This window comes from Cloeon dipterum, chromosome 2 (assembly GCF_949628265.1).
Source record: "Cloeon dipterum chromosome 2, ieCloDipt1.1, whole genome shotgun sequence".
In the NCBI taxonomy this organism is placed as follows: domain Eukaryota; kingdom Metazoa; phylum Arthropoda; class Insecta; order Ephemeroptera; family Baetidae; genus Cloeon; species Cloeon dipterum.
In genome coordinates, this window is record NC_088787.1 from 17,575,546 (window position 1) to 17,585,230 (window position 9,685).

Genomic DNA, 9,685 nt, shown 5'->3' on the forward strand with positions numbered 1-9,685 from the left:
CTGCCTTAACGCTGTAATTCGCTGGTCTGTGAGCAGAAATCCTGAAATACCGCCGTCACGGCCACCCCCGCGATCAGCGGCTCAGGAGCCATCTCTCGGGGGAATAAGCTACCTTTGCAAGGAATCTCTACGGGCATGCGCGTCAGGGACTTGGACTTAACACATAATGACTGGGTCAATAAAATGTTATGAATAGAACACCACTGTTTAGGTTTTTCTCAGTTTTATTTTGATAAAACTAGGTCCAAGGACTTCCACACAAAGGAAGAAAACTATACTGAACAGTTTTTGCGAAGCAACAGAACCCGAACAATGTGACCTGAAACAGTTCTGTCAAAGAGAACATTTTCCTCTCCCTAATTGAAATCTGTGATTGACGAGCAGGCGCATGAGTGTAGCAATTGTTAAATTTCTCCAGATAATCACTTAGCGGGCGTCGATCAGTGTCCAGCTAGGAAAGATGGGGGCGTAGTGTGATGGGGGGCTTGAAAATCCTTCTTTCGCGAAATCGCAGTGATTACACAAGAAACATGAACTTAAATTAAATAAACCAAATGGAATCATTTCTTCGTTTGTAGCAGTGCTTCAGGCTGGCCGGTCAGTCCGTTGGATGAATTCGCTAGAACGGCGGCAGCCTGAATTCTTGCCTGATGTAAAACAAGATGTATGATTTGCATTTCTCCACCTCCTTTGAAGCCACAGCTCGCACGGTGCTGTCGTTGAAGTGGAACCAGTGCCCTTTGTTGACAGCAAATGCAGTGTAGTGGCCAGACCCGGCACTGCAGGCAAAAGTAGTTGGAAATCATCAGAAAGAGCTCAATGGAAAAAAATACAGATCAAAACACTATGTCTTTATTGTTAGTAGGTGACTGGAGAGAATACAGACTTTGCTGGATGACGTTAATGTAAATTTCAAGAGATAAAGCCAAAACTTGATTCTTACCCTGATCCGTGGTGAACTATCACAGCAGCCAGGTCATAGAGGTGGCTGTCGGGCTGCCCCAGAACGAACTGGGACATGTCCAACGCGTGCAACGGGAATGAAATATAAGTGTCGAGCTTGGTACGCGCGCAGAAAGACCAGCGGAAGCGCTTTATGTGCAGACAGAGCACATTGGGCAATCTGCGGATCCAGAAGCGCTTCGTTGAGCGTTGCTTGCTTTTGCACGAGCTGCAGTAGTAAAGCTCTGACTCGGCCAGTTCTTCCACTTCAACAAAGCTCTTTAAGCAGTCTGTAGGCAGAAATTTGAACATGATATCAACAGGGAACACAAGAGGGAAATTGATTAACAGCAAAGCACTTTTTACATTACTTACAGGTTAATTTAGCAAGTGGCAATACAAATACATTTTACGTCAGTGGAAACTGCTTTGTTCAAATTTAGAAGCACGAAGAACTAATTAAATATTATTAACTACCTTCAAGGTGGCATGAAACTGCACACTCCTCGGTGTTTTCCTTGCTCTTCGTTCTGTTCGGCAGGAATCTGTCGGGTACGTCGAGGGACAGATCAAGGAAGGGGTCGTGTTTTTTAGAGTCGGTGCCGCAAGTGAGACAGTGCACCTCGCTCTGCAGGGTGCCGCCAAACACGCTGGTCACAATCGAGTGGTTGGCAGGCTCGTTTGGCAGCAATGTCAGCAGCTCGGTGTGCAGCCGGTCCAGCATGTAGCGCAGGAACTCATGGGCATCCTGCTGCTGGTAACCTCTGTGTATGGAAATCATTTTGGTTCAAAAATTTCATCAGAGAGCGAAAAATGCCGAACCTGAAGCGAGGCACCACTTTCCAGATTACGGAGAAGAGTGACTCTGGTGAGATAGCAGCCTTGTCGCCGCTGTCGAGGCTAACCAGCACCTTTCGCAGCTCCTCGGTCATCAGACTGTCACTCTCGTCGTACCGCAAGTTGCGATAAGCAAGTCTTCCCCGGCCATCTTTGGCTTCAAGAGCTGGCAGCTTCTTAAAGTAGCCACAAAACTCTTGAATGTTGCTGCGAATAGATGCAAGAAAAAAGAAACTTATTTTCTCATCTTTGCATCAAATTGCAATGAAACAAAATTGTGATTATTAACAGTGCCCAATACTAAGAGTTTTCTCTAGTTTCCTAAATAATTGTGGAAATTGCGTTCTCTTTTAATTAACTCTCAGGGAAAATGAAGCTTTCAATGTTTGATTAAATCTAGCTAGCATCTTTTTTTGTATGTATAAATGTTAATTTAAATATTCGAAATAAAACAAAAAGTGATATTATATGCACTTTAGAGTGAGGCTTGACGTTATTCTCCCATTGCAAAAATTACCGGATCCATCAGTTAGTTTGTTACTATTTGTGTTCTAATCATATCATTTAATTAAAAATTATTTGCTTGAATTGGTCATTAGCTGCATTTTTAATTTGAAGATCAAATCACCAAAATTATTTTTATAAAAACAATGGAAATTTTAGTCGATTTATGACAGTTATTTTGAATTTGGAACACTTAAAAATTCAAGGTGACAAAATTATCAAAATCGCTCTAAAACACTAGCCAACCTGTTTTTGCAAAATCTTATCAGATTCTATATTTTTATAGTAATTACTACCAGAACCATGATCATGATTTTAAGATTTTTCATCCTTGCCAGACTTTAAAATTTTGGCCTGTGGCAGTTTTGGCCATAGGTAAACTCAATCGCAGTCTTCTTTCCAGGAAATTTGCGAAATTTTGAAATTGGAGGCCCTCAACCTTTGTATCGTCTTTATTATCTTTCAAATTAGCCATTCATATCACACAGGCTAAACTTGAAGCATGAAGCGTACAAGGTTTGATCCGACTCGAGATATCCTTTTAAGCTATCATTTAATGCATTCGGCGTCTTGATTACTCACCTCAGCGACTGCAAAACGGCGTTCATGAAGCACGTGTTCCCCAGGTTGCGCAGACCAACCACGCGCACCTCCTTGGGCCTCTTGGTGGCCGTCTCCTCCACCTCCTCCTCCTCATTCTGCAAAATGCACCAGACGGCTCCTTTAGCAGACGCAGACCACAGGATTTTTACCAGAAATAACTCGACCAAAACGCCTCAAATTTTCGTGTAATTCAGAGATGACTAGAAATGGTCTCGGCAGGGAAGGTTGGGACGGAAGAGAGCAAGGTGTGCGTGCTCCTATTTGGTTATGAGAAGCAATCAAAGGTTATTATATTTGTAGCCTTCAGCACGCAGAAGCGAGCGGCGCTGCTACCGAGATGCGGAGCCTTTGAAATAAAAATAGCCACCATTCAACTTTAAAATTATGAATGCTGCCCTAGTTGCTTCAATTATTATTCTAAAATTAGTCCGGTGAATGGCATGAATCCGCGAGGACCAAGAAAGGGTGAACAATCGCTCGCAAAGAGCATTACTGACACTGGCGGTAATAGTGGCAGCATACATGGTTTGCTGATGAAAATTTTAAATATTTGAGACTAGTGCAAAGTGCACGTAAAGATTATATTATTTTGTCCATTTTGTCAAACTCAAGGTCTGAATATTAGTTTAGCTTGAGAGAAAAACTCCTTGAAATGCAAATTTCACAGACACCACAGACATAAATAAATCATTTCTGAGAAAAATATTCGCATTTTGTTTTAATAAAAGAAAGCAGGTAATAGGCGGTAGGCCTGTCCCCTTTCACAGCCAAGCCTTTTCTGACAATGAGGGCTCTTATCTCAACAGCATAATGGACCGGACTTTGATAGCAATTATTCAACTCTTGGCCTGGGCCGTATAGAGCGGCCCGCTCCGAAAACTTTCCATCTGAGCGGTCACGGCACGTACGGTGTCGAGCTGCTGCCTGCCGGTCGCAGTGTCTCAACCGCAAAAATGGCTCCCCCTCCCCTTACGCGCGCGGGGCCGGAAGGTGTGCGTCGGACACGCAACGCTAGACGCGACGACGCAACGCACCTCCTCCTGTCTGCCGGTGGGTGAACGCTTGGTGGGCTTGCGCGGTCTCAGGGAGCGCCGGGGCGCCGGTGCCGACCTGGCCGCCCTCACGGCGGTCAACCGCTGGTTGTCGTTGACGGCGTACTCATCGCAGGTGTAGCAGTAGACGGACAGCGCCGTCCAGTCGAGGGCGGTCGCGTGGCCGGTGTCCTCGTAGTGCGCCTTGGCGTGTCCGGCGACGTAGCGGCCGCAGTTGAGCGCGCCGCACGTCAGGCACAACCAAAGGCTTTGCGTTGCATCGCAGCCGTCGCACTTGCCGCCCCCGGCCGCTGCCGACGAGCGGGCAGCCGCCTCCACCTCGGCGCCCACATCGAGATGCGGACACTCCATCACACGGCCATGCCGACTGGCCGCTCTCGACGAGACGCTGGCCGCCTGCTAGTGCACTCTCAGGTCACCGTCGCGTTTGAAAAGCGTCGATCGGCTCTAAAGAAGTAGCTGCAAAGACGGAGACTGAGGGTCGGTCGACTCGTTGTGCTGCCAACGTGATAGTGAGTCGAGCTAGGCCAAGGACTCACTGAGCATGAGCGAGAGTAATGGTCGTCGGCTCGTTAATGTGACGACTGCCAATGAAAAAAAATCAAATTAAAAACCTTAACTTAAGACGCACAAGTCAGTAAATAATTTAAAATGATAACAATTCTGTCTAAGAATCCGTTAGAATCGCAACAATTCGTGAACTAACAATAAGTAATATTTTACCAATTTTATTATTTTTCCGATTTTTCCTCTAATGCACCTAATAATTATTAGATTTAAATTACTGTAAATTTTGGTATTCAGATAATTTTGTACTTTTGGTCCAGTGGCTTAAACAAGACTTTTCAAATGAATAAATTAGTTTTGTTTCAACTAGCAATCAGCGATGCAAATTAATGAAGCAAAAATCTGACAATCAGCAGAGCGGCGCGATAGATAACCAAAGTTTGGTTGGCAGCTCTGCTTCAAGTTTCCGATCCAAAGAGGAATGTGCCTTTCGTATCCAGTTTGAGAAAGCTCCTGGACGACCGCCGATCCTTTGCTACATTGGTTTGTTGTCACCAGTAGACAGTCCCTGCTCTTTACGAAAATGGTGAGAGAAATCTTTATTCATCCGACTCTCTAAATGATATTCTTTAAGGATATGAACAACAAAAATTCATATAAATTCTATCTTAATCGAATTTTAAGATATTTGCTTGATACTACCTTTTTTACGCCCCTGAAAATAGCTGCCGCAAACGTGTGTACAAACCTCGCGCCCCATGCCGCCTTGCACTCATATTTTCGCGAATTTCATTCGTATTGAATGAATTAAAGTAAGCGATTCCGCTCCTGCCTGCAATTTATTTTTAACATTTGTCCGGTTTTATCACTGCCGTATTTTCCTCATGCAAACTAGTTAGTATACGAGTATTCGATGTAAACATTGCCATGTCACCCCCGTCATACCATGCTTTTCAACTAGATCCTCTTTAAGGATTGCATAAAGTGGAAACTGATTTTATGATCATTTAATTGTGCGCTAAACTGATGTTATTACTTACATAACTCTATTCTAACACCTCTTAATCTTTAGGGTCGTGTTCGTACGAAGACAGTGAAGAAAGCCGCAAGGGTGATCATCGAAAAATATTACACCAGATTGACGCTGGATTTCCACTCCAACAAGAGAATTTGCGAAGAAATCGCAATTATCCCCAGCAAGCCCCTGAGGAACAAAATCGCTGGGTACGTACTTTGTTTTCCCACCAAATGTGTATGAAAGATGGTTAGTAAAAAAACGTAATCAATTTTCAGTTTTGTTACTCATTTGATGAAGAGGCTGCGCCACAGCCAAGTCCGCGGCATTTCGATTAAGCTGCAAGAAGAGGAGCGTGAGAGGAGAGACAATTATGTCCCTGACGTTTCGGCTCTTGAAAGCGACATCATTGAGGTCGATCCCGAAACTAAGGAAATGCTGAAGATGCTGGTGAGTCTTTTTGTAACACTAACAAACATATAGCTGCTATCTACAGTTAATCAAAAAACTCTTAAATCCAAGATAGTGAAGAACTCAGAAGTTCTATGCTTTTGTTTCGTTCAGATTATAAACATAATAATTACGATTCGCATAATACATATCTAAAATCCTAGCAGGTTCTTAAAAGCATCAAACAATGGCAGTGTGAAACTGTGAAACACATGTTGATATGACATATTTTGAATGCCTGTTAGTGTGATCTGCATTTAATTTTATACAAATCATCATTTTATCATTCTTTTCAATCCACTGTGGCATTAATAAAACGTGGTTGAGGTATTAGGTTTGAAACGCTGTTTTCTCATCTCAAATCCTCGTTAAATCTATGAAATCTACAAATTTTAGTTAATTCTGATCTTTCTTATCAAAGACTCCATCAATTTAGTCAATTAGATTGTGTTTCTCGCAAAATAAACGGCTCTCTTTTTGCTTTATTGCCAGCTGAGTAAGCGAGCGTTAGGCACCCACAAGAAATCATGTGTATGAGCATGGCCTGGTCAGGGTTAATTACTGTATTTTTTACGTTTGAAAATAGTTGAGAGGTTAAGAATCTGAGCAATCTGGTTGATTTGTTTTAGGACTTCAGCAACATCTCCGGTCTTCAGCTGACCCAGCCAAACACCCAGGGAGGCTTCCCCAGGAGGAACTAAATGTAATAGTTATTAATAAAAACTCAAAAAATCATAAATTTATCAGTTATCCTTGAATTCAAAACTATCCTGTTAGCTAGTATAGCCATATTTTTCTGAAAAATTCGCCCTTAAATATCAGATAGCCGCTGTTTGATTATTTTGTAATCAAATCACCTAGCTCTGCTTCTTAAGTCGCATAACAATTATGAATTGATCCCCCCCTCCCTGAATGACATGCTGGGAGACCTGTCGCTGGTCATCAGATGTCTAGTTGCAGCACCAAATGTTTCAGTGTTTAACACTCTTAAATTTATCAGAAGGCTGCAATAAGGATTGAGAATAACCATTTATGTTGCCGAAATTTCACTGAGTATTGCCAGCCAAATTGAAGTAACTGTCAATACAATGCCTAGTCCAGACCCCATGGCGATATTAACCGTAAGGTATGATTATTATTTATAAATTGGCAAGATAACAAGGATTTTCTTGATTAAAATACACTTCTGCATCATATTAAATTTTTTAATGAATCACGAAACAAACAAATAGTATCATTAGAAAAAGAACAAGAGATGGGCCATCAACATTCCGGTAAATATTTTCCTTCAGCAGTTAGACTCTAAAATATTCAATAAGCCATTTTACAGGTATGCAGCTCTTAGGGCGTTGAGCAGAACATATCGTCCTCCAGCGCAGACGTTGCGGAAGTCATCCATTTCCAGAGCATAAACCATCACACCACCAAGAGCGTTATCCTTTGCGTATTTTCCCTGCAGAGAGAAGAGGAATGGGAGTTTTTAAATCATATCCCAGCTAGCATGCAATCAAACCTTGGCTTGGACAGAACTAACGTTGTCATAGCCAATCCACAAATTGGACCTGGACGCGTACGGCACCTGCTGTGTTGAGTCATACATAGTTGTCCAGCCGGATTGTGTCCTCTGCAGGGTGCAGATCTGCGCAAATGGTTAATGGTGAGTGAGTCTCCTTTATTTTTGCATGAATATTGATGAATTTCTCTACCTCGCTGTACATAAGGATGCCAGCTTCTTGCGAATACTGGCCTGCAGCGCCTGCTCCTGTGGTCGGTGCACCTAATCCTTTATTGGTGGCTGACTGCAGGGTGAAGGTGCGTCCATACATAGGCACCCCAAGCACCAGCTTGCCCCTGTTGGCTCCTTGTTGCAACCAGTAATTGACCGTCGCTTGCTGAAAATTTATACAAATTTTCAACAAACTTTTCTGCGGTTTGTTTTATGCTAACAATGTTCAAACCCGTGTCTGTGTCAACAGAAGAAGCATACATTGGCGCATTTTGGCCGGTTCTGCTCTCCCACGAGCCGTGGTAATCGTAGGTCATCAAATTAATAAAATCGAGGTTGCTGCGTATATCAATGTGATAATTTTAGATTTTGAAATTGTTCGTTTAAGTCTTACGCAGAAAGTTGAGGGATATCATATGAAACGCTGGCAGCCCAAAGTCCAGCAGATACTGCTGCACTTAGTATGAGACCAGCAGGACTGAATTTCGCCTTGAGCTCTCTTACCAGAGCAGCAAAGTTTGCCTAAACATCAAAATTAGTCATTTTCTGTACGCTCTAATTCATTTCACCAAACCTTGTCAGCAGAGCCACCACCACGCTGAGCTGGGAATTCCCAGTCGAGGTCGAGACCGTTGAATCCGTAGTTGCGCACAAAGTTATACAAATTGTTTACAAATGTTGCCCTCAGGGAAGGGTTGCTGCAAATGTTTGAGAAGCCCGTGGAGCCTTCATTCCAGCCACCAATAGCAACCATGGTCTTCAAACTCGGATTTTTGAGGCGCAAATCGTTGAATCGCTTGAATCCATCTAATATTTTAATTATTTTTATTTGAATTTTTATATTTTGATATTGCTTGCTTAAAGAAATGTCGTTCCATGCGTCGATGAGTCTGACAGTGCCATCAGGGTTGGTGCCGACAAACGCGTAAATTGCATGCGTGCAGAGGAACGGGTCAATGTTTTCTGGCTCAAATTTGCCATCGCCAGCTCTGTAAGTGGCCCAACTGCTGTAGTAGCACACCACTCGCTCTGAAATATATATATTTTTTAATAAAAAGGCATTGTATTAACTTGTGATCGAAATTATTTGCAATAGTATATTAAATATATAAATTATAAATATATATATTAAACAAATTTTGTTTAAAATTCCTCGACATGCTAAATCCATTTATAAACTAAAATTGAAAGCTTGCGTATATGCATACTCATGAGAGTATATTGCCGGTGATAATTATGGCTTTGACTACAGGAAACCCTGGAAATTCTACCAGCAAGAATAGCTGTTTTAAGTATAAGACAAATTAAAAACTAAACAATTAAGAGCTATATGAAATTATCATAGGTGCTTTGGCTTTACTGCGACTTGGTTAGACTATCACTTGTTTACGTTAAGCTATTCGCGTTAGACTTTATTCAGCGCCGGCGTGACTGGCGTGAGTTGAAATGGTGACAAACACATTCAATATTTTAGGTCTAATCATTGGCAACTAATGGAAGTGCATCCAATATCTTATCTAATGACCGGTATCAGATTGCAATATTTTTAAAATGTTCGTATATCGACTGATTAATTGGAAAGGAAAATCGATCTAATGATTAGTCTACTTACTTTGTGCTGTGGCTGCTGATGCCAAAGCCAAAAGAGCAACAGCGCCTAAAATCAAGGACCTGCACATTTTTAGTAAAAACTGACACTGATAGCACGTTGGTTTTACCTCCCTTATTTATATGCTTCTCAGATTGCTTTACAACTTTGAGTGTCAGAATATAAATACTTGAAATGACGCAAATGCAGAAATTATTGTCTCTATTTGCGTTGCGCTAATTAAGGGTGCAGCACACTCTAACCATCGTAAAAATTTCGTGCGCAAAAGCATTGCAATAGAAAACTTTAGTATTATAAAAAGTCGAATAAGGAAAATATTGCTTTATAATTATATGCTATAAACTTTTGATTTCTCGACAGTTAAATTGCTATGACAAATTTCTACTCGACCCGCGAATATATTGCAGATAAAGTCTGGTTACACAATTTGCTGCGTTAAC

At 41.9% G+C, this 9,685-nt stretch overlaps 3 protein-coding genes across 3 annotated transcripts; 1 reads left to right on the top strand and 2 right to left on the bottom strand.

Annotated features, from left to right (window-relative positions):
• Nucleotides 1–206: 206 nt before the first annotated feature.
• LOC135935799 (ubiquitin carboxyl-terminal hydrolase 3-like) lies at nt 207–4,449 on the bottom strand. The gene is made up of 6 exons (XM_065478357.1): nt 3,921–4,449; nt 2,866–2,981; nt 1,765–1,986; nt 1,420–1,706; nt 944–1,232; nt 207–779 (listed from the first exon to the last, which is right to left on the bottom strand). The coding sequence occupies exons 1-6, from the start codon at nt 4,287–4,289 to the stop codon at nt 620–622; spliced, it is 1,443 nt and encodes a 480-aa protein (XP_065334429.1). The 5' UTR covers nt 4,290–4,449; the 3' UTR covers nt 207–619.
• Nucleotides 4,450–4,878: 429 nt separating this feature from the next.
• On the top strand, nt 4,879–6,649 carry RpS17 (ribosomal protein S17). Its single transcript, XM_065478358.1, has 4 exons — nt 4,879–5,031; nt 5,518–5,669; nt 5,739–5,910; nt 6,540–6,649. Exons 1-4 carry the CDS (start codon nt 5,029–5,031, stop codon nt 6,609–6,611), a joined length of 399 nt encoding a protein of 132 aa, XP_065334430.1. The 5' UTR covers nt 4,879–5,028; the 3' UTR covers nt 6,612–6,649.
• Nucleotides 6,650–7,094: 445 nt separating this feature from the next.
• On the bottom strand, nt 7,095–9,382 carry LOC135937109 (acidic mammalian chitinase-like). Its single transcript, XM_065480194.1, has 8 exons — nt 9,249–9,382; nt 8,495–8,665; nt 8,211–8,443; nt 8,031–8,158; nt 7,858–7,975; nt 7,617–7,802; nt 7,424–7,549; nt 7,095–7,363 (listed from the first exon to the last, which is right to left on the bottom strand). Exons 1-8 carry the CDS (start codon nt 9,313–9,315, stop codon nt 7,235–7,237), a joined length of 1,158 nt encoding a protein of 385 aa, XP_065336266.1. The 5' UTR covers nt 9,316–9,382; the 3' UTR covers nt 7,095–7,234.
• Nucleotides 9,383–9,685: the final 303 nt, after the last annotated feature.